This window comes from Thalassophryne amazonica, chromosome 8, assembly GCF_902500255.1.
Source record: "Thalassophryne amazonica chromosome 8, fThaAma1.1, whole genome shotgun sequence".
Taxonomy (NCBI): Eukaryota; Metazoa; Chordata; class Actinopteri; order Batrachoidiformes; family Batrachoididae; genus Thalassophryne; species Thalassophryne amazonica.
In genome coordinates this window covers 1,491,405-1,519,400 of record NC_047110.1, presented here as the reverse complement: position 1 = coordinate 1,519,400, position 27,996 = coordinate 1,491,405, and the positions used below count along the sequence as shown (strand labels likewise).

General features: G+C 44.9%; 1 protein-coding gene across 2 annotated transcripts; it reads right to left on the bottom strand.

Annotated features, from left to right (window-relative positions):
* Positions 1–7: 7 nt before the first annotated feature.
* On the bottom strand, positions 8–27,252 carry LOC117515201. 2 transcript variants are annotated; one of them, XM_034175674.1, is made up of 7 exons: positions 27,089–27,252; positions 20,924–21,147; positions 20,719–20,820; positions 19,417–19,518; positions 8,418–8,531; positions 4,748–4,856; positions 8–2,356 (listed from the first exon to the last, which is right to left on the bottom strand). In XM_034175674.1, exons 1-7 carry the CDS (start codon positions 27,174–27,176, stop codon positions 672–674), a joined length of 2,424 nt encoding a protein of 807 aa, XP_034031565.1. In that variant the 5' UTR covers positions 27,177–27,252; the 3' UTR covers positions 8–671. The 2 variants fall into 2 exon arrangements, with proteins under 2 accessions (XP_034031565.1, XP_034031566.1); XM_034175675.1 differs by lacking the exons at positions 20,719–20,820; positions 20,924–21,147 and having other exon boundaries at positions 27,089–27,222.
* Between the last annotated feature and the right edge of the window lie 744 nt (positions 27,253–27,996).

Here is a 27,996-nt window from a genome sequence, read left to right as displayed (position 1 = left end):
ACACATAATCAATATGAGCTGCACATGCACGTGATCAGTTCCTCTGAACTGGCTCTGGTCCACGTGTGTCTCATTGCTTCATTACTTCACTGAAACCTCAAAAGATAAAAGAACTGCAGATAATAAAAACCATCAGACTGAGACAACAAAACCTCTCAAAGACAGGAGGCTCTGGCAGATGGATGGACACCAAAGGACCATGAAACCAGAACATGAGGGAAGAAGAAAAAGGTCTTCAGTCAGAACAAGGAGACAGGCACACAGACATCTAGAAAAAGCTTCACTGGTGGAAACATACAGGAAGTGTCAACTGGAGACGATCAGATTGTGACTCCAGCTGTGTTCCCCGCTCAGGTCAGGTGGGTCCAGTCATAACAACCACGCTGACTAAATGCAGGTGAGTCACAAGGGATGAAACAAATCATCAACAAGTAAAATAATCTGACACAAACTTTTTCAAACTTAATTGAAATCATGTCCAGACTCCACAGTTGCAGAGTCCATGTCAGCCATGTTTGTTTGAGTTAACGGGGTGAAGATCTTTGGTTCCCAGCCTGAGCTTTCTGCAGTAACAGAACCTCCCTGTCAGCATCTCAGGACTTTCTCCTCTGGACAAGTGAGCACTAACGAGGCTTTTGCACCCACAGAGTCCCAGAATGATTAAAATGTTCTCAGCTAGGGCTGAGGCTCTCCCACATCCAACAGCTGAAGAAGAGCCTTTTCTTTTTAATACGAGGTTTGTAGTCGGGATCTGTGTCCCGTGCGTCCTCACTGTCACTACCTGAAGAATAACTGGAGTAAAGAGCAGCCACATCAAATGAAGAATCCAGAAGACTTTCCTCTTTATCTTCTTCTTCCAGCAGCACCTTCCCGGGGACAGATGATCTGGTTTTGGCGACCATGTGATGGTCTTGCGGGTCCAGCCTGGTCAGTCTCACACATGGCTGCAGAAGCTTGGACTGCAGTAGCACAGCCTGACTCTGTCGTGATAACCTCAGTGTGGTTCTGGAGGTCCTAACTGAGTCTGAGGGGCTGTTAAGAGCAGAGAACATGAGCATGGACAGGGGTTGGGTCTGTGGTTCACAGGGTCTGAGGTCATACTGAGACTGGACAGAGATGGTGACCTGATGAACTTTGCCAGATGAGGGTTTTGCCAGATGACCCCCAAAGAGTGACACTGGAGTCTTGGAACCAGGTGTAACCTGCGACCCACAGGATGTAGACTCAGTGGGTGAGAGTGGAGAAGTCGTCTGCAGCGTAGGTGGAGCCTTTTCAAAGGAGTCAGGTAAAGGTTTTTGACTGTACAGACCAGGGGACCCTGAATGTCGGTGACCAGAAAACTGTTTGAGCTTTTGTGAGAGCCTGGAGGAAGACCTTGAGGCTGGTGGTGGACAGCAGGCAGAAGTAGTTGGAACATGAGATACGGGAAGCGTGTGTCTTCTGTCTGTTGTGGTTGTTCGAGTTGATGGAGATACAGTTTGTGTCTGGGCAGAATCTGAGTCTTTGTTTGTTGGGTTCCGGTGTGATGGAGACGCTCGGATCACAGCAGTGGAGGCTGAAGGTGTGTGTTCCTTAGTAGACATGGTGAAGTTACTTGGAGATGGTCGCTGAGACCGATATTCTTGGTAGACACCTTTGACTGAAGCAATGTCCACCAGTCGGACCAGTGGGGACATCACCTGAGACCCAGGTCGAGGCTCACGTTGAGATCTGAGAACTGCTGACCCAGACATTGGTGTGTCCTTCGAGTTTCCTTGTTCTGATGTTTGGGATGAGACCTGATGATGGAAGGAGGTCTGTGGAGGCAGATGTTGCTGGACAGAGGAACATGGGCTGAGGTCAGAGGGGGTCAGGTCATGTGAGGAAGGGGCAGAGGACAATGATTGGAACAGTGGAGGGGATACAGATGTATTTTTGTGGAGCAGCAGCTCTTCTGAACAGTCATCAGGACACTCTTGCAGGATACTGTCCACCCACCGCTCGTGTCTGGAGCAGAACTGTGGAGAGGGGGACATCACATCCTGGACACTCTCAGCATTTACCTGCCCTTGTTGTTCAGCTTTCTTCTTCACCTCTGACATGTGGCTGTGGCTTTCTTCCTGTGGAGGAACAGCTACATTTGTGAGCCCACCATCATCGACCTGCCTCGGTCCTAACGTGTCACAGCTTGATCCATCTGTCGCAGGACGTCTCTCCAACTGTGAATCCTCATCGTCAAACAGATGAGGACTGTCTTTGGACACATCTTGGGCAGCTTGGTCACCTGCAGACCTGGGGAACGTCTTTGAGGAGTTGAGCTGTAGAAGTGAAGTTTCCTGCTCTGGTTCACGCTGGGCTGGACTAGAGGAGCCAACGCCTGCACAGACAAAGAGGAAGAGCCTCAACATCAACAGGTGAGCCTCGGTCATCGCAGCAATACCTTACTGGTTATTAGGGACTAGTATCACACTAACAGGCTAGTATCGCACAGACGAGTATCTCACTAACAGACTAGTATCACACAAAGAGACTAATATCGGACTGAGGGACTAATATCGCACAAACAGACTAGTATCACACTAACAGACTAGTCTTATACTGAAGGACTAACATCGCATAAACAGACTAGTATCACACTGAATAATATCGCGCAAAGAGACTAGTATCACACAAACACTATTATCACACTAACAGACTACTCTCATACTGAGGGACTAACATCACATAAACAGACTAGTATCACACTGACTAATATCGCACTGAGGAGTTAATATCACACTTGTTCTTGTTCTTAAAAGTAGGAACCAGCACACTTCGTCTCCACTCCTCAGGCATCCTCTCACTTTCCAAGATTTTATTAAACAGTCTGGTTAGAAACTACACTGCCATTTCTCCAAGCCATTTCCATGCCTCCACTGGAATGTCATCTGGACCAACTGCCTTTCCACTCTTCATCCTCTTCACAGCTGCCTTCACTTCACTAATTTCTTGCACTTACTGATTTACTCTCTCCACATCATCCTCAAAATATTTCCCCCACCTTCTCAACACACTCTCCTCACTTATCAGCACACTGCCACCTGGATCTTTTACCACCCTAACCTGCTGCACATCCTTTTCAGCTCTGTCCCTTTGTCTGGCCAATCAGTACAAGTCCTTTTCTCCTTCCTTACTGTTCAACTTCTTGTACAGCTCACAATATGTCTTTTCCTTCACTTTTGCCACTTCTCTTTTCATCTTACATCATCTTCATCTCCTTTTACTCCTGTTTACTTTCTTCATCTCTCCGACAAGACAAATTATTTTTCACCAACTTCTTTATCCTTATGTTTTCCTGGACATCTTCATTCCACCATCAAGTCTTCTTGCCTTCCTTCCACTGTCCGGATGTCACACCCAGTACCTTACTGTCTGTCTCCCTCACCACATCTGCAGTACTTTCCAGTTGTCCAAAACTGCTTCCCCTCCATCCAGTGCTTCTCTTGCCTGCTCACTGAATTTCACACAACAGTCTTTCTCCTTCAAATTCCACCATGTGATCCTTTGTTGAACTCTCACTCTCTTCTTCTTCACCTCTAAAGTCATCCTACAAACCACCATCCTATGCTGTCTAACGACACTCTCTTCTGCCACCACCTGACAGTCTCCAATTTCTTTTAGCTTGCATCTCCTACACAGAATGTAGTCCACCTGTGTGCACCTTCCTCCACTCTTATATGTCACCTCATGCTCCTCCTTTGTCTTAAAGTAGGTGTTCACCACAGCCATTTACATCCTTTTTGCAAAATCGGCTACCATCGGTCCTTCCACATTCCTGTCCTTGATACCATATCTACCCATTACTTCCTCATCACCTCTGTTCCCTTCACCAACATGCCTATTGAGGTCCGCTCCTATCACCACTCTTTTGTGCTTGGGTTCACTCTCCACCACCTCATCTAGCTCCAGAAATCTTTCTCCTACATCTCGCAACCTACCCTGTCGTGGGGCATATGTGCAGATGATATTCATCATCAACCCTTCAATTTACAGAGACTAGTATCACACTAAGGGACTAATATCTCACAAAGGGACTTTCATGGTACAAATGATACTCTTTCCAGACGAGTTTAGAATATAGACAAATGGAAATAAGACAGCATATTTTGAAATAGTCTGAAGGCAGGACGTGACTTTGTGTGTAAGTCTGCCCTGGATTCTGTAGCATCAAGTGGATAAGAGTCTGTGACTCCTCTTGGAAAGGTTACCTGTCCAACAGAGGTTACTTCCCCAACCGAGGCCGGTACCCATATACAGCTGGGTGGACTGAGATGAGATAGAACGAACGAACGAACGAACGAACGATAGACAGACAGATAGATAGATACTTTATTAATCCCCTCATGGAGAAATTCAGTTGTCATACAGTAGCAGATCCAGTTTTAAAAGACAGAAAGACAAATATATAAAAATAGTTAAAAACTTAACATAACCCTCCCACACACAGCTAAATCAGCAATAGTCATTGTGGGCATGTGGACACAGACAGGTAGTATGAGTGGGATTCAAACCCAGGTCAGGGATCAGCAGGACAGCTCCTTAATGCAGCGTCCAGTGGATGGAGACAGGAAACAATATGGCTTCAAATGGCTAGCTGTGGCCTCTCAGTATGTAGACAATCTATGCTCCATGATGAATGTGTGTTGCAGATTTATTTCACTTTGCTGTGTGTGTCATGTGATCTCTTTCAAACATTCAGCTTGGCTGTGGCTGTGGAGTGGATTCTCACCGGTGTGTAGCAGCGTGTGAACAGCCGCTGCCATCGTGCTGCAGTCACAGCCAATCACATGCAACAGACGCCGTTCCTCCTCACTCAGTGGATGGTCCATCTGCAGGAGCTGGTTTCCAAAAGACAAGAGTCCATTAAATTAACCCATGGATGCCCTGAGAGCCACTAAAAGTCCTTCACAGAGGACTGATCAAGACCCACACGGCTGGTGGACGGACATGGACCGAGGTCATGTGATCACCCCTGGTTTGGGTCCTATCTCACTTAGCTGTAACAGCCTGCAAATGGCAGATGCGAGGGAAATCGCTAGATTCCGCGTAATGTTCGCTGGGTGGTGCTCTACCCTCTCTTCACTCACAGAACGTAGCCAAAGTTGGCTCCCAGGGCCATCGTTGGTGTCGTGCAACCCTCTGAACGTACTCGCTGCGACTCCTAACATGAGAGATTCATGATGAACTGGGGGGGGGCACATGCACAAGTTGTGGGGGAGCACACCACATTAGTGGAGATGATTGGAGATGAACAGCCACTTCTGGAATGGCTGAGCTTCTGTCAGCCTGGCCACAGCTGAAGTGGACATCAGGACTTCTGGACTTTTGCGTTTAATGTTTTTTTTGTTTTTATTATTATTGAGGTGCACAATTCTGCAGGAGTGGAGTTTAAAATCTTTTTTATCTGGAGCACTCCCCCCCCATCTCTCTCTCTCTCGATGTGTGGTGGGAGTTCTTTGATGTGCTCATTGTGAAGGAGGAAATATGAGACATGCCGTCATTAAACGACACACACTGCTCAGTTCCAACTCCAACAGCACACACGTCTTTAAACCAGGAAAACCTTTCTGCTAAATGCTGTGTCTTGGAAATGGATCATATGTACATCAGAACCAAAATGCAGGAGGACGTATTGGTGTCAGTCTGATCTGCAATGGACACCCGAATGGAAAAAAAGCAAGGGAACAGCCGAAGAGATTTACAACATTACTGCAGAATAAATCAAATCAGAAGATGCACACCCCTGAAGACCTGCTGGACATCACTGTGTCACAGAGAAGAGGCTGGTCAAGCACGTGTACAATTGCTGCGCACTGATCTCAGAGCTGAGGACAAATGGATCATAAAGCGGTGGATTTTATATAATGGCTGAGTGGATCCTTGTGATTTGATTGGTGCTCTGTATGTCACATGACATGGATTAATTCATCCCATTTGTGTTGCATTGCATTTAGAGTGCAAATATGGTTCCATACGTTTGGTACCATTGCACTCTGCACACACACACACACACACACACACACACACACACACACACGCACACACACGATCGCACGCGCGTAAATCAAGAGTCTCGCCTCCTGGCTCAGCTCTTACTGAGCCAGGAGTCATGACGGTCTGGTACTGTCTGCAGGACCTCCAGCACCACCCCAACCTATCTGTTGATCTCATGCTGAGATGAGCCCCACGGTTGGGCTGAAGTTATCCTGCACACTGTCCAACCTGGAGCATAATGTCATTCAATCATCATGTTTAGGTGCTAGATCACAGATGTAGGCATCCATGATCTTCACACTCTGGTTTGTCATGTTCAGTGAGAACAGTGATTTAATTGGTTCTTCCATGACCCGTACACATCCACCAAGTTTTATTGGTTCAGTCTTTATCCCCCACGAGCCAAAGGCCCGAAGGGGTATTATGTCATGGCGATTTTCGTCCATCTGTCTGTCCATCCATCCATTCCAAAAAGGGTATAAGCATTCGGAAATCAACTCCTCTCACATTTTTAGCAGGAATTTTTGGGAAACTTGGTATAAATCCTTCTGATAGGTTGGTAAAAGGCATATTTTAATATCATGCAAGTTGGGCTTCTTTTACCAGAGTTATGGCTGGTGATTAACAAAGCTCGACTCTGTCAGTTTCATGAGTTAGTGTCTGCATTCTGAAATCAACTCCTCACATATTTAGGATGAATTTGATGAAAATTGGTACAAGTCCTTGAAATGTTATCAGAATGTAGTGACACTTGTACCAAAGCAGAATTTACCAGCGGAGGATGTTGTGCTCTCAGAGAGCTCCCGCTAATTCTGCTGGCAAGCCAATCAGCATCAGCGATAACATGACCTCATCAACTAACTAACAACAACAACAACGAGTGCGCAACAGGGACAAAAAAAAATTAATCTTTTTTTTTTTTTGCAAAAGATAAATAGATGATATTCTTCAAAAATATGTTTGTAAAAGTGATCTGAGACATTAACTGTTGCTTAATAATGATATTAATGAACACAATGTTAAAGGAAACATTTATTTCTTTAAAACTTAAATATTAAAGTAAAAACAGTATAAAGACATCAATTGGAGGTGAGGGGCAGCGCGGTGGATTAGCGGGTCACATTGCTGCATCACAGTCAGAAGGTCCTGCAACATTAACGTGTCACTGACATGGTCCGCGTGTTGATCCACATCCAGTCCTCTGAGGTAGACTGTGAGGTTGGAGGTGTCTTGGCATTGTTTATTTTTATCTCACATGCACTAAGAACTAATCTGTGTTGTGGGATGCTAGTGCGAGATCATGTGACTATGAATCGCTACTTTGCTTCAGTGTTGCCAGATACAGCTGATGATTTACAATAAAAAGGTTATTTAAAAACCACCTTCAGCCCACAAAATAAAATTGAAATCCACCCAATCTGGCAACATTTCTCTGCTGCAAACATTGAATGAAATACTCAATAACATCAGAGAACGCATCGGTAAGACAATTGCAGTATTATTGTAGAGGATATATATCGCACTAACAGAGCAGGGGAGCAAGAGTTTTCTTTCTGTCGCAGACTGGCGAATGAGATTAGAGAATGTTAACAAAATCAAATTAGAGGACCACGCTCATAGAACACAAACCTCCGCCAACACTAGTTTCCAATTCCACAAATTTTTCCTTGGAAAAAATTTTAAAGGTCAAAGTCCTGTTAGAAGTGGCTTTTCATACGCTAAAAAATAAACACAAAATATCGACCAAAAGAGCTTTTTAATGCTACAATCAAATATCCGCTAAATCTGCAATACGGATCAGATGCGGATTAAACTTAGTCTATTCATTCAGAGTGCCAGTTTGCACCTCAGTCACAAATGAGATTGACGGAGGCACTTTGATTAAGATTTAATGCAAAATGTACATTAAATGGGGTTTTCAATGTTAAATTTAAATGGCCACAAAATCTGTAATCTGGATCAAACTTTGTCCATCAATAAAGGAAACCATCCTACATAAGGCTCTCAAATATGAAAGAAATCTGGTCTTTTTTTTGACAGAGTTAGGAATTTTTGAAAATTTGTTCAATGTTAAAGATACTGATTTTTCCCCGTTTACTAAGATTTTTCCTGATATGCCCTTTGACCTATGACCTTGAAAATTGAATCAGTTCTTGCCTATCAGGATATAAATCTTCAGTAAAAAAATTCATAATGTATGAAAAATTGTGGGTTCCAGGCTGTTCACAAACAAACAAACTAACAAAGAAATAAACACAAACAAGGGTGAAAACAATAACAACAGAGTGAAAAGAACTGAAGCCGTTATAGATCAACACTGACAAAAATGGCACTGCAGTTAGAGTTGGAGGATCCACTGTCCTCTTCGTTAGTGGACACGTAACTGTCCCACGTGATCTCATTACCGTGCCAATGTAGGTTTGCCGTGGTAACACTGCCTCCAGCTGGCAGAGGTAGTCTAACAATCTGTCCTCCACTTTCTGGGCATAACGTCGTCCATACTGCTGCTCCATCTGGTTCTGGAACACAGGACACATTTATTAGACTCTTCAGCCTCAAACAGATCCAAGCACGATGGTTCCAAGAACACCCGGATGTGCGCCATCACAATAAAGGTCCTGTCACAGTCATAAAGTCGACTCCTGAGCAGGATGGAGCTTTGACCGTAGTTTTTGATCCCGTCTGTTTGTTGATGGGGTGTGTGGTTTTTCAATTCAATTTAATTTGTTTCATTTATATAGCACCAAAAAACAACAAAGTTGCCTCAAGGCGCTTCACACAAGTAAGGTCTAACCTTACCAACCCCCAGAGCAAGAACACAGGCAACAGTGGTAAGAAAAAAAACTCCCTCTGAGGAAGAAATCTCAAGCAGACCAGACTCAAAGGGGTGACCCTCTGCTTGGACCATGATACAGACACAAATTACAAAACAATTTACAAAACGAATACAAAGGAAATGTTGCCAGTGCACAGGACAGGAGGGTTTCAGAAACAGACACCACACCCATCTCTGGATGGAGCTGCACCTTAAACATAAAGAAAAAACAGAATCAGGCATCAGAAAGACAAAAAATACTGTATAATTTGTCAGCAGTAAACAACAAGAAAAACAGAAGAAATACTAAGGTGATCGCCGGCCACGAGCCCTAAGCTTCACTAAAAGACCCAGAATTTAGGTAAAGTTGAAGCCGCGGCACACTCAGTTTCATAAAAAATTAATTTAAAAGGGTAAAAAGCATAGTAACATACTAGGCCGGTATGCTAGCCATATGAAAGGGAAAATAAGTGCGTCTTAAGTCTGGACTTGAAATTCTCCACAGAATCTGACTGTTTTATTGATGCAGGGAGATCATTCCACAGAACAGGAGCATGATAAGAGAAAGCTCTGTGACCTGCAGACTTCTTATTCACCTTAGGGACACAAAGTAGTCCTGCACCCTGAGAACGCAAAGCCCGGGCCGATACGTAAGGTTTAATTAGGTCAGCTAAGTAGGGAGGTGCCAATCCATGAACAATTTTATAGACTAGAAGCAGAACCTTAAAATCTGATCTCACTGGGACAGGAAGCCAGTGAAGAGATGCCAAAATGGGTGTAATGTGCTCAAACTTTCTGCTTCCTGTCAAGAGTCTGGTAGCAGCATTTTGAACCAGTTGGAGAGCCCTAATGCTGGACTGTAGTAAACCAGAAAATAGAACATTGCAGTAGTCCAATCTAGAAGAGATAAACACATGGATCAGGGTCTCAGCATCAACCAGAGACAAGATGGGACGAATCTTCGCTATATTTCACAGGTGGAAGAAAACAGTCCTAGTAATATCTCTAATGTGGAAGCCTGAAAATCAAATGTTCAGAATCTAAAAAAACATTCTCTATCAATAGGACAAAATAAATGCAGATTTTACCATTGCACCACTCCTTCAGACTTTCAGGCTGAAGGCTCAAACATGTCAAAGCCATGACCTGCAATGCAGAAATCTAGGCCTAGGGGACGTTGTGCAGTATGGGTGGAATACACAGGATTATTCACCTTGTTTCATTTGAAGGATAACAATATAACCCCTCCACCCCCCCAACACACACAAAGTGATATGACCTTAAATCACCTGCCTAAACAATACATTTGGTGAAAATATGTAAATAATGAATAGAACTTACCTTAAAATGACATATTCTTGGACTGTTAAAAATTGATGTCCCCTCCTGAACACTGGCCTACCCAACCTTGCAGCAGCACCAGCTCTAGGCTAATGATAGCCTGGGTGCAAAGGTTTGCTGAAATTGTGAACTGGACATGTTCCCCTTTTTCTAATCCAATCAAATCAGCTGCCACTGAAAAATGATACAATGTATCAAATTTGACCTGTCTGCCTGTTGTGTTGTTTACCTCTTCAATTGCACTTAGTTAACCCTTGACCTTGAAGTCAGGCTATTTATAATTTTTAAACAGGGCACTTGTCATAATTGACTTTTCCAGTCAATTAGTTGTGTCCTATTCTTATGTGAGATGTCTAAATCAATGGTATTAGACACTCTGTTCATGAGAGGACATTTACTTTAACAACATTAAAGTGAATATCTCTCAACTATGCCTTTGAATGAGACAATATCTAGTAGGACTGATTTAGTTAGGTCTCAAACATTCCAGAAAAATTGCTGTTGTCACAAACTGAGCTAAATTTGAACTGAATTTTGACATTCTAGTTTTTAACTCCACAAAAACAAGGCATAAAGGCTTGAAAAAAATTAGGGTGTAACATAGTCAAATGTTCTATCAAACAACAAAGTTTGGTGATGATCGGATCCGGATTCCGGATCTGATGATCCAGAATATGCAAAAATACAGGAAAGATAGAAAATGTGTCAGTGTGAGGTGACAAATGAAGCTAGAGATGCACAACTAACACCAAACTGTAGCTGAATCTGTACTGATTCAGTAAGGTATCATCAGATTTGATGTAGCTTCAAAGGTTATGGAGCTAGATCCAGAAGAAAACCGCCATTACCAAAAAATCGTTTTTATACAATAACTTTTGAACTAATAAAGACATAAAAGTGATTCCAAGTTCTGGTGGTATGTGTTCATGGCCAAGGATGTCAAATATACAGGAAAGAAAAGTGTATGTATCATAGTTTTGGTTGTAACACTGAATTGTTGAATAGATCACTGTGACAAGGAGGGAATCTCTTTAGGGTCAGTGACCCTATGGCCTTGGCGGAGGTTTGCACTCTGAGTGCTTCTAGTTTGTATTATGACATAATCAAATCCCAAAATTTCAAAATATGTAAACGGACGCACAAAGGATTTGTTGGCTCACGATATGGTTTCTTGCAAATAATTCTTATGGCTTTCGTTTGAATTAAAAATATAGGATTTGTATTTGTTTTATAGCTGGTTCCCCAAACTTCAATACATTAGGTCATATATGGAACAAGTAATGAATGGTATAAGGTAACTAATGAGTGTTGGGGGAGGATGTCTTGTGCTTTATACAAGATGGCAATAATCTTTGACATTTTAGATTTAACATAATTTATGTGTTTTCCAACTTAGAATATCATCAATAAAGACCCCTAGAAATTTAGTTTCATTTACAAGTTCAATTTCAACACTGTGTACTCAAACTTCTACATAAGGTCCTGGGCTTATTACCAAATACAATACACTTTGTTTTATCAAAGTGAAGTGACAATTTGTTGGAATCAAACCATTCCTTGAACTTCTGTAGTTCCCTCTCCATCGTGTCCAGGACCTGTTGTGTCCAGGACCTGTCCCAAATGATTGCCAATGCAAAACACAGTTGTGTCATCAGCAAATAGAATACAAGGCACAAACTTGGAAATTAAACATATGTCACTGATATATAAAAGAAACAGTAAAAGCCCAAGGACTGAGTCCTGGGAAAAGGGAAAAAGCAGAGGGCCTAAGACAGACCCTTGTGGAAACCCAAATTTCATATCACTAAGGTTAGAGGTAGTGTTATTGTACAAAACACAGTGAGAACAACTTGTCAGGTATGCTGTCACCCATGCAAAGGCACTTGCATGTAATCCTAAAATGATTCTCCAGTCTATCGAGTAGAATATGATGATACACGGTATCAAACGCAGCACTGAGATCTAACAGCACCAAAACCATAGTGATGTCCAAATCCACTGCAAGCAGAAGATCATTCACCACATTAGTGAGAGCTGTCTTTGTGGAATGATATTTTCTAAAAGCAGACTGCAGTGGCTCAAAGAGATGATTCTCAGTAAGATAGTCCACGAGCTGCCATGAAACCACTTTTCCATCAATTTAGAGCAAAATTATAGATTTGATATCAGCAAATAGTTTTTCAGTACACTGGGGTCAAGATTAGATTTCTTAACTAATGGTTTAATCACTGCAGATTTGAAACATTTAGGAACAGATCCAGAAGTTAAAGAAAGATTAAAAATTTCCAGCACAGTCGGACCAAGAGTGGGCCACAGGTCCTTAAACAGTTTTGTTGGTATAGAATCAAACAAGCAGGTTGTGCTTTTTATAGACGTTAACGAGTTTCGTCAGCATGCCTAGTGAGATAATATCAAATTCTGTAAATCTAGGTAATACCTTGGTAATGACGCCAACCTCAATAGCAGGGTGTAGTGTAGGCATGCTGGGATATGTTTAACCTGATGTCTTCCATTTTCTTCTCAAAGTAATCCAGGAAATCTTGTGCTGTAAAAGGAGAGCGACTTACAGGTGGTTGTCCATGAATAAGTGTTGTCACCGTGTCGAACAAGAACTGAGAGTTATGCTTGTTTCTGTTGATCAAATCAGAGTAATAGGTCCGCTTTGTAGCCAGTAATACATGCTTATAGTCTAAGATAGCATCACGCCACGCAAGGTGGGATACTATATTTGTTGATGTCCAACAGCTAATAAACTAAACCTAGATTTAGAAATAAGAACAACACCCCCGCCTTCATTCACATCACAAGGGATGTGACTAAATGTATATGCTGCTGGGCAGGCCTCATTTAAGGGGAGGACAGCTGTAGGTTTAAGCCAGGTTTCACATAACCCAATCATATCAAATCAATTTTATTTATATAGCGCCAAATCACAACAAACAGTCGCCCCCAAGGCGCTTTATATTGTAAGGCAAAAGCCATACAATAATTACAGAAAAACCCCAACGGTCAAAACGACCCCCTGAGAGCAAGCACTTGGTGACAGTGGGAAGAAAAAACTCCCTTTTAACAGGAAGAAACCTCCAGCAGAACCAGGCTCAGGGAGGGGCAGTCCTCTGCTGGGACTGGTTGGGGCTGAGGGGAGAGAATCAGGAAAAAGACATGCTGTGGAGGGGAGCAAAGATCAATCACTAATGATTAAATGCAGAGTGGTGCATACAGAGCAAAAAGAGAAAGAAACACTCAGTGCATCATGGGAACCCCCCAGCAGTCTAAGTCTATAGCAGCATAACTAAGGGATGGTTCAGGGTCACCTGATCCAGCCCTAACTATAAGCTTTAGCAAAAAGGAAAGTTTTAAGCCTAATCTTAAAAGTAGAGAGGGTGTCTGTCTCCCTAATCCAAACTGGGAGCTGATTCCACAGGAGAGGAGCCTGAAAGCTGAAGGCTCTGCCTCCCATTCTACTCTTACAAACCCTAGGAACTACAAGTAAGCCTGCAGTCTGAGAGCGAAGCGCTCTATTGGGGTGATATGGTACTGTGGAGGTCCCTAAGATAAGATGGGACCTGATTATTCAAAACCTTATAAGTAAGAAGAAGAATTTTAAATTCTATTCTAGAATTAACAGGAAGCCAATGAAGAGAGGCCAATATGGGTGAAATATGCTCTCTCCTTCATATCTAAGTGATGATCAATAATTAGATCATTAATCAACAATGATTTTGAGGACAGTGTTAATGTTAATGAGACCCGGACTAAGGACCTCAGTGGGGCTGTCAGTTGGACTGTTTGGATTTAACAGTGGTTCCAGAGTAGCATACAGTATATAAGATGCCTGGAGGTAGGTTTATCTCCAGGCATCCTCCATGTGGGTTGTAGGTAGCAGACAAAAATATTTGATACTGCTGGAACAGCCAGCGGGCCATCCTCAATTTCAACGTCATCCAATGTAGTAATGGGTATTAAGTTTGCAAAGTAATCCCTCTATGATTTTTATGGACACATCTGTGGAGACAGGCCACAGTCTCAACTGGATGAATTTCTCTCCCTGCCACATAAACTGCACCACACCACAGTGGATTTTATGCACTAATTGCCCTGCTAAGTTAATGGATTCTACACCCACATTTGTCATAAGCCTTGCAGGGTCTCCAATCACCTGCTCTGTGGCCTGCTGTAAACTCCTAATGTTACCCTCCCTGTAGAGCTCTATGTTCGCAGACAAGATGGTGGCGCCTTCCCCAGGAGGGTGAAAGCCATCCATCATAAGCAAGCCACAGTGGCCCCAAAATAAAGGCCAGTTATCAATAAAACTAAAGCCTTGCTGTCTACAAAATTGCGCCAGCCACCTATTTAACGATGTCAGCCTGCTAAATGCCTCATCATTACCCCGGAAGGGGACCAAAGACTATTAATTGATGCTGACACATCTTTCTGGCAAGGTCACAAGTCCTCTCTATGTCCATTTTTGTGACCTCAGGCTGCTTCATTCTGACATCATTGGTGCCAACGTGAATAACTATGTGGCTGTATCTAGTGTCATGTTCCTTTGTCTACCCTTCTCCAGCGTCAGCACCCTAAGATGAGAGGCAATGTTGGGAGTGCTGGCTCCAGGAACACATTTAACATCAGCCGGCATCTGTAGCCTAACTTCGCAAATGATGGAATCCCCTATCACTAAAGCCTGACATTTCACCCTGGAGATAGGAGTGGAAGTCACCCATGGGCTCAAGGAACTAACAACAGGCAAATCCAAGGGAGAAAACTAGTTCACAATTTGCAGTGGTGAGTGTGTTAATCAGGGTACCACGACCAGGCACCAAGCCCTACATGAGTTCCTGCACCTAACCATGGTCCGAAAGCCATCATCCACAGCCGGCATTTCTAGGCTAATGCTAATGGCCACCAAGCTGGCCCAACACTAACCTCGTCTGGAGTGCCCGTAACATGGGGCAGGTGGTGGACTAGTGGGTAAGACATTGGGCTTGAGACCAGAAGATCCTTGGTTCAAATCCCAGCCTGACTGGAATATCACTAAGGGCCCTTGGGCAAGGTCTTTAATCGCAGAAAATTCCTCAGCTAAATTTCTTGCTCTGGTAGTCTGACTTCTGTCTTGACCCTTCTGTCTTGATGACCTTTCACTTCTGCAATTAGAAGTGAAATATCGTCTCGTCTAGCAACCCAGTCCAGTCAAAGATTCAAGTTTCCGTACTATGGCATGTAGTTTCCGATGGTGTGTGTGGTTTCCGATGGTGTGTGTGGTTTCCGATGGTGTGTGTGGTTTCCGATGGTGTGTGTGGTTTCCGATGGTGTGTGTGGTTTCCGATTCCGTCTGGTTTCCGATGGTGTGTGTGGTTTCCGATGGTGTGTGTGGTTTCCGATTCCGTCTGGTTTCCGATGGTGTGTGTGGTTTTCGATGGTGTGTGTGGTTTCCGATTCCGTCTGGTTTCCGATGGTGTGTGTGGTTTTCGATGGTGTGTGTGGTTTCCGATTCCGTCTGGTTTCCGATGGTGTGTGTGGTTTTCGATGGTGTGTGTGGTTTCCGATGGTGTGTGTGGTTTCCGATTCCGTCTGGTTTTCGATGGTGTGTGTGGTTTCCGATGGTGTGTGTGGTTTCCGATTCCGTCTGGTTTTCGATGGTGTGTGTGGTTTCCGATGGTGTGTGTGGTTTCCGATTCCGTCTGGTTTTCGATGGTGTGTGTGGTTTCCGATGGTGTGTGTGGTTTCCGATTCCGTCTGGTTTTCGATGGTGTGTGTGGTTTTCGATGGTGTGTGTGGTTTCCGATTCCGTCTGGTTTTCGATGGTGTGTGTGGTTTCCGATGGTGTGTGTGGTTTCCGATTCCGTCTGGTTTTCGATGGTGTGTGTGGTTTCCGATGGTGTGTGTGGTTTCCGATTCCGTCTGGTTTTCGATGGTGTGTGTGGTTTCCGATGGTGTGTGTGGTTTCCGATTCCGTCTGGTTTTCGATGGTGTGTGTGGTTTCCGATGGTGTGTGTGGTTTCCGATTCCGTCTGGTTTTCGATGGTGTGTGTGGTTTCCGATGGTGTGTGTGGTTTCCGATTCCGTCTGGTTTTCGATGGTGTGTGTGGTTTCCGATGGTGTGTGTGGTTTCCGATTCCGTCTGGTTTTCGATGGTGTGTGTGGTTTCCGATGGTGTGTGTGGTTTCCGATTCCGTCTGGTTTTCGATGGTGTGTGTGGTTTCCGATGGTGTGTGTGGTTTCCGATTCCGTCTGGTTTTCGATGGTGTGTGTGGTTTCCGATGGTGTGTGTGGTTTCCGATTCCGTCTGGTTTTCGATGGTGTGTGTGGTTTCCGGTGGTGTGTGTGGTTTCCGATTCCGTCTGGTTTTCGATGGTGTGTGTGGTTTCCGGTGGTGTGTGTGGTTTCCGATTCCGTCTGGTTTTCGATGGTGTGTGTGGTTTCCGATTCCGTCTGGTTTTCGATGGTGTGTGTGGTTTTCGATGGTGTGTGTGGTTTCCGATTCCGTCTGGTTTTCGATGGTGTGTGTGGTTTTCGATGGTGTGTGTGGTTTCCGATTCCGTCTGGTTTTCGATGGTGTGTGTGGTTTTCGGTGGTGTGTGTGGTTTCCGATTCCGTCTGGTTTTCGATGGTGTGTGTGGTTTTCGGTGGTGTGTGTGGTTTCCGATTCCGTCTGGTTTTCGATGGTGTGTGTGGTTTTCGGTGGTGTGTGTGGTTTCCGATTCCGTCTGGTTTTCGATGGTGTGTGTGGTTTTCGGTGGTGTGTGTGGTTTCCGATTCCGTCTGGTTTTCGATGGTGTGTGTGGTTTTCGGTGGTGTGTGTGGTTTCCGATTCCGTCTGGTTTTCGATGGTGTGTGTGGTTTTCGGTGGTGTGTGTGGTTTCCGATTCCGTCTGGTTTTCGATGGTGTGTGTGGTTTCCGATGGTGTGTGTGGTTTCCGATTCCGTCTGGTTTTCGATGGTGTGTGTGGTTTTCGGTGGTGTGTGTGGTTTCCGATTCCGTCTGGTTTTCGATGGTGTGTGTGGTTTTCGGTGGTGTGTGTGGTTTCCGATTCCGTCTGGTTTTCGATGGTGTGTGTGGTTTTCGGTGGTGTGTGTGGTTTCCGATTCCGTCTGGTTTTCGATGGTGTGTGTGGTTTTCGATGGTGTGTGTGGTTTCCGATTCCGTCTGGTTTTCGATGGTGTGTGTGGTTTTCGGTGGTGTGTGTGGTTTCCGATTCCGTCTGGTTTTCGATGGTGTGTGTGGTTTTCGGTGGTGTGTGTGGTTTCCGATTCCGTCTGGTTTTCGATGGTGTGTGTGGTTTTCGGTGGTGTGTGTGGTTTCCGATTCCGTCTGGTTTTCGATGGTGTGTGTGGTTTTCGGTGGTGTGTGTGGTTTCCGATTCCGTCTGGTTTTCGATGGTGTGTGTGGTTTTCGGTGGTGTGTGTGGTTTCCGATTCCGTCTGGTTTTCGATGGTGTGTGTGGTTTTCGGTGGTGTGTGTGGTTTCCGATTCCGTCTGGTTTTCGATGGTGTGTGTGGTTTCCGATTCCGTCTGGTTTTCGATGGTGTGTGTGGTTTTCGGTGGTGTGTGTGGTTTCCGATTCCGTCTGGTTTTCGATGGTGTGTGTGGTTTTCGGTGGTGTGTGTGGTTTCCGATTCCGTCTGGTTTTCGATGGTGTGTGTGGTTTTCGGTGGTGTGTGTGGTTTCCGATTCCGTCTGGTTTTCGATGGTGTGTGTGGTTTTCGGTGGTGTGTGTGGTTTCCGATTCCGTCTGGTTTTCGATGGTGTGTGTGGTTTTCGGTGGTGTGTGTGGTTTCCGATTCCGTCTGGTTTTCGATGGTGTGTGTGGTTTTCGGTGGTGTGTGTGGTTTCCGATTCCGTCTGGTTTTCGATGGTGTGTGTGGTTTTCGGTGGTGTGTGTGGTTTCCGATTCCGTCTGGTTTTCGATGGTGTGTGTGGTTTTCGGTGGTGTGTGTGGTTTTCGATGGTGTGTGTGGTTTTCGATGGTGTGTGTGGTTTCCGATGGTGTGTGTGGTTTTCGATGGTGTGTGTGGTTTTCGATTCCGTCTGGTTTTCGATGGTGTGTGTGGTTTTCGATGGTGTGTGTGGTTTCCGATGGTGTGTGTGGTTTTCGATGGTGTGTGTGGTTTCCGATGGTGTGTGTGGTTTCCGATGGTGTGTGTGGTTTCCGATGGTGTGTGTGGTTTCCGATGGTGTGTGTGGTTTCCGATGGTGTGTGTGGTTTTCGATGGTGTGTGTGGTTTCCGATGGTGTGTGTGGTTTCCGATGGTGTGTGTGGTTTTCGATGGTGTGTGTGGTTTCCGATTCCGTCTGGTTTTCGATGGTGTGTGTGGTTTTCGATGGTGTGTGTGGTTTCCGATTCCGTCTGGTTTTCGATGGTGTGTGTGGTTTTCGATGGTGTGTGTGGTTTCCGATTCCGTCTGGTTTTCGATGGTGTGTGTGGTTTCCGATGGTGTGTGTGGTTTCCGATTCCGTCTGGTTTTCGATGGTGTGTGTGGTTTCCGATTCCGTCTGGTTTTCGATGGTGTGTGTGGTTTTCGATGGTGTGTGTGGTTTCCGATTCCGTCTGGTTTTCGATGGTGTGTGTGGTTTTCGATGGTGTGTGTGGTTTCCGATTCCGTCTGGTTTTCGATGGTGTGTGTGGTTTTCGATGGTGTGTGTGGTTTCCGATTCCGTCTGGTTTTCGATGGTGTGTGTGGTTTTCGGTGGTGTGTGTGGTTTCCGATTCCGTCTGGTTTTCGATGGTGTGTGTGGTTTTCGATGGTGTGTGTGGTTTCCGATTCCGTCTGGTTTTCGATGGTGTGTGTGGTTTTCGATGGTGTGTGTGGTTTCCGATTCCGTCTGGTTTTCGATGGTGTGTGTGGTTTTCGATGGTGTGTGTGGTTTCCGATTCCGTCTGGTTTTCGATGGTGTGTGTGGTTTTCGATGGTGTGTGTGGTTTCCGATTCCGTCTGGTTTTCGATGGTGTGTGTGGTTTTCGATGGTGTGTGTGGTTTTCGATGGCGTGTGTGGTTTCTGATTCCATCTGGTTTTCGATGGCGTGTGTGGTTTTCGATGGTGTATGGTTTCTGATTCCATCTGGTTTTCGATGGTGTGTGTGGTTTTTGATTCCTTATGCTTTTTCGATGGTGTGTGTGCTGCAGGTTTTGTCAACGGGCTTTTAACACGAAAAGCAAAAGTGTCCTCAGGCGACAGCGACGTGCCGCACTATGTTCACAGTGAGAAGACCTCGTGCCTGAGTACCTGTGTGCTAAAGTCCACCCACCTTGATGTAGTCCTTGAGTTTGTCCTGGTCCATAGCAAGCATTTGTGTCAGCGCCTTAAAGTCTGAGTGGTTTCTCCTCATGAGGAACATCTCCCGTTGACTCTGAGGGGGGAAGAAAAACAAAAAAAAAAAAAAACTTTGAAAGCCACAGTCACACTTTTGATCCTGATCCACGTGTGTGAGCCTGAACACAACTTCACACTAGTAACAACATGAATGTGAAGTGGTTCCTCGACTTTATGCTTCACTTAATAACAATGTTCACAATCAGCCTCCGTCCAACATCTCAGCTCTCGGATGCAGATTTTAGTAGGAAGACATTTCCCAGCATGCCTGGTAACCAGTTTGACAGCCGGTCTGAAACGCCTTATTCCCATACACTACCTTTAATAGCCACTAGAGGGCAGCAGCACTGTACTTTCTTTCTAATTTAATATTTATTGTGCCATCAACATCAAGCAAAAATCGAATTTTAATTAAATACGAGCAGAAATCATTCATTTTTTGATTCTTCATACTTTATAGAATTACATTATATAAATGTACTTTGAAACAGTCGGTTACTCTTTTTAACTTGTTTATTTATATTTATTTATTATTTTTTCTTATGTACTTATTTATTTACCTTGCATGGCTACAATTTTTTGAAATGGGGAAAATATTTTGGTTGTTCTGTTCCATAATTTACAGTTTCAAACACAAAACATAAAAAAAAACCTGATGATATTTTTGACATATTTCCCTCCACTTCTCACAACAAATTCTAATAAAATGCAAACTCTGATTGGCCTCGTTGAATGAAAGTATTCCTTTCATTGCACAAATGGAAAACATTCCATACTTCTATTATATGACACCTAAATAGATCCACGCCATTTGATATTTTACTTAAAAGTAGAGAGGTGTTACATCTCGGAGCAGGGCGTGCCCAGCAGGTGACTCCGCCCCTCAGGCTACCCGGCCCCTGAGGAGCTCAGCGGTGGCAAAGCTCCTCAGTGGTCATGTCTTCCTTCTTCAGTCCAGCGAAAACTCATGATAGGCACTTGCCCCGTTCTTCATGTGCCAGTGTTCCAACACGTGCTAAAGATGTCCCTGCAAACACGGCGGCTGCTGGATTTAGCTTCTTCATACATGAAAGCATGTCTTATGAGAAGCTAATGGTTCAGAGCGGCAAAACATAGGAGACAAAAATACACAAGAAAGAGAAGCTAAATGCGCGGTACATGATGTTAGCTATACTACCAGACAAATAATCAAGTTCCATCAAATGCTTGAAAATCAGCTGATGAGACCATCACTCACACACTGGTCCTGGTACTGAAGCAGTTTGCTGGGAAAAAACTGGTTGGCTTTGGAAACTGTTTCAATCAGACTTCGGCGCTCCTTCAGCATCCACATGATGACCTGGAAGCAGAGAGACGGTAACACAGAGCAAAATGAAAACTGTGATGTGTTCAGGCACTGCACCATCTACCGGGCATGGTTCTAGACCTGCTGGTGTCCATACCATGGTCTTAAGTCCAAACATGACCTTCATGTGTTTGATGGGAGCCACCAGTCCAGGCAGGAGTCTGAACGCAGCTTCCAAAAAGCTCATCACCGTCTCAAAGCGCCACAGCTCCCTGCTCTTCACGATGGAGTAGGCCTTGGCAGCAGCTACACGCAGGCTCAAAGGATCTTCTAGGCTCAGAGGCCGTGACCAGTCCAGCTCAGGCCAACATGAACAGTCCACTGCAGGAAAACAACACAGAGCCTGTCATCTTCCAAAAGAGGACCTGGACTGTTTGAACCATGTCAAACAGGAAGGTTCCGTCCGTATGAGTTTGGAGGATTGTATGAACTTCTTTAAAATGTGGTGCACCTCAAGGCTCAGTTCCTTGACCAGAGCTGGTCTCTGTGTACATCATGAACATGTCCATGGCCAGATGAAACCTGGGCGTATCCTTGGCCAGGGGCATAATAACAGCTCATTGGTTCTGCCTGAACTTTAGGACAAAGACATTGCTGTGGGTTCAAGTGAAAACGTTTTTTTTTTTGGACAAAACTTTTTTTTTCTTTCCAGTGAATGTCACCTGACTGACAGGTGATCATGAGAACTGTGTGAAGGACTAATAAAGATCAGCAGGTGGACATGGGCTGGTTCTGAGGACACTGTGCCAGACTGTCTGGGTCATACACAGACAGACAGACAGACACAGAGACACAAGCAAACACAGAGACACAGGCAAACACAGAGACACAGGCAAACACAGAGACACAAGCAAACACAGAGACACAGGCAAACACAGAGACACAGGCAAACACAGAGACACAGGCAAACACAGAGACACAGGCAAACACAGAGACACAGACAAACACAGAGACACAGGCAAACACAGAGACACAGACAAACACAGAGACACAGACAAACACAGAGACACAAGCAAACACAGAGACACAAGCAAACACAGAGACACAGACAAACACAGAGACACAGACAAACACAGAGACACAAGCAAACACAGAGACACAAGCAAACACAGAGACACAGGCAAACACAGAGACACAGACAAGCAAACACAGAGACACAGACAAGCAAACACAGAGACACAAGCAAACACAGAGACACAAGCAAACACAGAGACACAGGCAAACACAGAGACACAGGCAAACACAGAGACACAGGCAAACACAGAGACACAGGCAAACACAGAGACACAGGCAAACACAGAGACACAAGCAAACACAGAGACACAAGCAAACACAGAGACACAGGCAAACACAGAGACACAGGCAAACACAGAGACACAGGCAAACACAGAGACACAAGCAAACACAGAGACACAGACAAACACAGAGACACAAGCAAACACAGAGACACAAGCAAACACAGAGACACAGGCAAACACAGAGACACAGGCAAACACAGAGACACAGACAAACACAGAGACACAGACAAACACAGAGACACAGACAAACACAGAGACACAAGCAAACACAGAGACACAAGCAAACACAGAGACACAGACAAACACAGAGACACAGACAAACACAGAGACACAGACAAACACAGAGACACAAGCAAACACAGAGACACAAGCAAACACAGAGACACAGGCAAACACAGAGACACAGGCAAACACAGAGACACAGGCAAACACAGAGACACAGGCAAACACAGAGACACAGGCAAACACAGAGACACAGGCAAACACAGAGACACAGACACAAGCAAACACAGAGACACAAGCAAACACAGAGACACAGGCAAACACAGAGACACAGGCAAACACAGAGACACAGGCAAACACAGAGACACAGGCAAACACAGAGACACAAGCAAACACAGAGACACAGACAAACACAGAGACACAGGCAAACACAGAGACACAGGCAAACACAGAGACACAGACAAACACAGAGACACAGACAAACACAGAGACACAGACAAACACAGAGACACAGACAAACACAGAGACACAGACAAACACAGAGACACAAGCAAACACAGAGACACAGGCAAACACAGAGACACAGGCAAACACAGAGACACAGGCAAACACAGAGACACAGGCAAACACAGAGACACAAGCAAACACAGAGACAGACAAACACAGAGACACAGACAAACACAGAGACACAAGCAAACACAGAGACACAAGCAAACACAGAGACACAAGCAAACACAGAGACACAGACAAACACAGAGACACAGGCAAACACAGAGACACAGGCAAACACAGAGACACAGACACAAGCAAACACAGAGACACAGGCAAACACAGAGACACAGGCAAACACAGAGACACAGGCAAACACAGAGACACAAGCAAACACAGAGACACAGACAAACACAGAGACACAGGCAAACACAGAGACACAAGCAAACACAGAGACACAAACACAGAGACACAGACAAACACAGAGACACAGACAAACACAGAGACACAGACAAACACAGAGACACAAGCAAACACAGAGACACAAGCAAACACAGAGACACAAGCAAACACAGAGACACAAGCAAACACAGAGACACAGGCAAACACAGAGACACAGGCAAACACAGAGACACAGGCAAACACAGAGACACAGGCAAACACAGAGACACAGACACAAGCAAACACAGAGACACAAGCAAACACAGAGACACAGACAAACACAGAGACACAGACACAAGCAAACACAGAGACACAAGCAAACACAGAGACACAGACAAACACAGAGACACAGACAAACACAGAGACACAGACAAACACAGAGACACAGACAAACACAGAGACACAAGCAAACACAGAGACACAGGCAAACACAGAGACACAGAGACACAAGCAAACACAGAGACACAGGCAAACACAGAGACACAGGCAAACACAGAGACACAGGCAAACACAGAGACACAGGCAAACACAGAGACACAGGCAAACACAGACACAGACAAACACAGAGACACAGACAAACACAGAGACACAGACAAACACAGAGACACAGACAAACACAGAGACACAGACAAACACAGAGACACAAGCAAACACAGAGACACAGACAAACACAGAGACACAGACAAACACAGAGACACAGACAAACACAGAGACACAAGCAAACACAGAGACACAAGCAAACACAGAGACACAAGCAAACACAGAGACGCAGACAAACACAGAGACGCAAGCAAACACAGAGACAGACAAACACAGAGACGCAAGCAAACACAGAGACACAGACAAACACAGAGACACAGACAAACACAGAGACACAAGCAAACACAGAGACACAAGCAAACACAGAGACACAGGCAAACACAGAGACACAGGCAAACACAGAGACACAGGCAAACACAGAGACACAAGCAAACACAGAGACACAAGCAAACACAGAGACACAAGCAAACACAGAGACACAGACAAACACAGAGACACAAGCAAACACAGAGACACAAGCAAACACAGAGACACAAGCAAACACAGAGACACAAGCAAACACAGAGACACAGACAAACACAGAGACACAGACAAACACAGAGACACAGACAAACACAGAGACACAGACAACACAGAGACACAAGCAAACACAGAGACACAAGCAAACACAGAGACACAAGCAAACACAGAGACACAAGCAACACAGAGACACAAGCAAACACAGAGACACAAGCAAACACAGAGACACAGACAAACACAGAGACACAAGCAAACACAGAGACACAAGCAAACACAGAGACACAGACAAACACAGAGACACAAGCAAACACAGAGACACAAGCAAACACAGAGACACAAGCAAACACAGAGACACAAGCAAACACAGAGACACAAGCAAACACAGAGACACAGGCAAACACAGAGACACAGGCAAACACAGAGACACAGACAAACACAGAGACACAAGCAAACACAGAGACACAAGCAAACACAGAGACACAAGCAAACACAGAGACACAAGCAAACACAGAGACACAAGCAAACACAGAGACACAAGCAAACACAGAGACACAAGCAAACACAGAGACACAAGCAAACACAGAGACACAAGCAAACACAGAGACACAAGCAACACAGAGACACAAGCAAACACAGAGACACAAGCAAACACAGAGACACAAGCAAACACAGAGACACAGACAAACACAGAGACACAAGCAAACACAGACGACCAGACAACACAGAGACACAGACAAACACAGAGACACAGACAAACACAGAGACACAAGCAAACACAGAGACACAGACAAACACAGAGACACAAGCAAACACAGAGACACAGAAACACAGAGACACAGACAAACACAGAGACACAAGCAAACACAGAGACACAAGCAAACACAGAGACACAAGCAAACACAGAGACACAAGCAAACACAGAGACACAGACAAACACAGAGACACAGACAAACACAGAGACACAAGCAAACACAGAGACACAAGCAAACACAGAGACACAAGCAAACACAGAGACACAAGCAAACACAGAGACACAGACAAACACAGAGACCAAGAACAACAGAGGACACAAACACAGAGACACAAGCAAACACAGAGACACAGCAAACCCAGAGACACAAGCAAACACAGAGACACAAGCAAACACAGAGACACAAGCAAACACAGAGACACAAGCAAACACAGAGACACAAGCAAACACAGAGACACAGGCAAACACAGAGACACAAGCAAACACAGAGACACAGACAAACACAGAGACACAGACAAACACAGAGACACAGACAAACACAGAGACACAGACAAACACAGACCCAGACAAACACAGAGACACAGCCACACACAGAGACACAAGCAAACACAGAGACACAAGCAACACAGAGACACAGACAAACACAGAGACACAGACAAACACAGAGGACACAAGCAAACAAGAGACACAGACAAACACAGAGACACAGACCAAACCACAGAGGACACAAGCAAACACAGAGACACAGACAAACACAGAGACACAGACAAACACAGAGACACAGACAAACACAGAGACACAAGCAAACACAGAGACACAGACAAACACAGAGACACAGACAAACACAGAGACACAGACAAACACAGAGACACAAGCAAACACAGAGACACAGACAAACACAGAGACACAGACAAACACAGAGACACAGACAAACACAGAGACACAGACAAACACAGAGACACAAGCAAACACAGAGACACAAGCAAACACAGAGACACAAGCAAACACAGAGACACAAGCAAACACAGAGACACAGACAAACACAGAGACACAGACAAACACAGAGACACAGACAAACACAGAGACACAGACAAACACAGAGACACAAGCAAACACAGAGACACAAGCAAACACAGAGACACAGACAAACACAGAGACACAGACAAACACAGAGACACAAGCAAACACAGAGACACAGACAACACAGAGACACAGACAAAACACAGAGACACAGACAAACACAGAGACACAAGCAAACACAGAGACACAGACAAACACAGAGACACAGACAAACACAGAGACACAGACAAACACAGAGCCACAAGCAAACACCGAGCACAGACAACACAGAGACACAGACAAACACAGAGGACACAGACAAAACACAGAGACACAGGGACAAACACAGAGACACAGACAACCACAGAGACACAGACAAACACAGAGAACAAGCAAACACAGAGACACAAGCAAACAACAGAGACACAAGCAAACACAGAGACACAAGCAAACACAGAGACAAGCCAACACAGAGACAAGCAACACAGAGACACAGACAAACACAGAGACACAGACAAACACAGAGACACAAGCAAACACAGAGACACAGACAAACACAGAGACACAGACAACACAGAGACACAGACAAACACAGAGACACAGACAAACACAGAGACACAAGCAAACACAGAGACACAAGCAAACACAGAGACACAAGCAAACACAGAGACACAAGCAAACACAGAGACACAAGCAAACACAGAGACACAGGCAAACACAGAGACACAAGCAAACACAGAGACACAGACAAACACAGAGACACAGACAAACACAGAGACACAGACAAACACAGAGACACAGACAAACACAGAGACACAGACAGACACAGAGACACAGACAAACACGCAAACGGAGACAGACACACAGAGAGATATGATTAATAAAGTTCTTTTTTCGTATAAAGTGAGAGAAAAGCTTATTCTCCCTGTGACGTCAGACTGACCTCGGAGAAGCTCCGCCCTCCCGTGAGCCCACAGGTGCTCCAGGATCCAGAGGACCGCTTTGGTTCGGGTCGAAGTGTCCTGATCCATCAGAACCGCATCACACACGGTCCACTGACCGTCATGACGGCGGCCACGCCCACTCACCCGGACATGTAGCGGCACGTTCCGTACCCCCCTCCCCCAGTCTGCTGTACGGAGCTCCGGCGACAACAGGTCCAGACCCGTTCGCTGTGATACACTGAGAGCTTTGGGTCTTTTTAAGGACTTGTATTAGACGTGCTGCTGCTGCTGCTTCTTCTTGCAATTTATTGGCGGTTGGCATCCAGAATGTTGCATTACCGCCACCAACTGTACAATTGTGAAACTACAGATGTGGAGCACGACGAAGGAGTGACAATAAATAAATAAAAAAGGTTAACTAAATCCTATCAAAAAGCCCTGTGTTCTTAAGGAACTTAAACACAAATCTCCAAGCTAACGGCACAGAAAAGGAAACTAGTCCCTCAAGAGAGAGCCTGGTCTCCCCCAGTTCTCTGACCTCCTCTGGCAGAATACGTCTTTCTATGCTGTGCGCTCGGCAGGATAACAGAACATGATGAACAGTCTCCATGTCCCCGCAGTTAACACACTGACCCGTAGCATGCTTGCCAATAATGTGGAGATTATGGTTCAGCCTAGTGTGCCCTATCCTAAGCCTTGTTATTACCTGCTCTTCTTTACGACTCCAACTACACTGTCTTCTAGTGGGAACCCGTTTTTGAACAGTGTGAAGGAAGCCGCCCTTACTCTCCCTGTCCCACTGCCCCTGCCATAAGCCTAGCATTTTAGTAACTATTATGTGCTTAACTTCTGCTTTACTGAGTGGAATGTTCAACTGAACCGCAGAATTCAAAGCATCCTTAGCAAG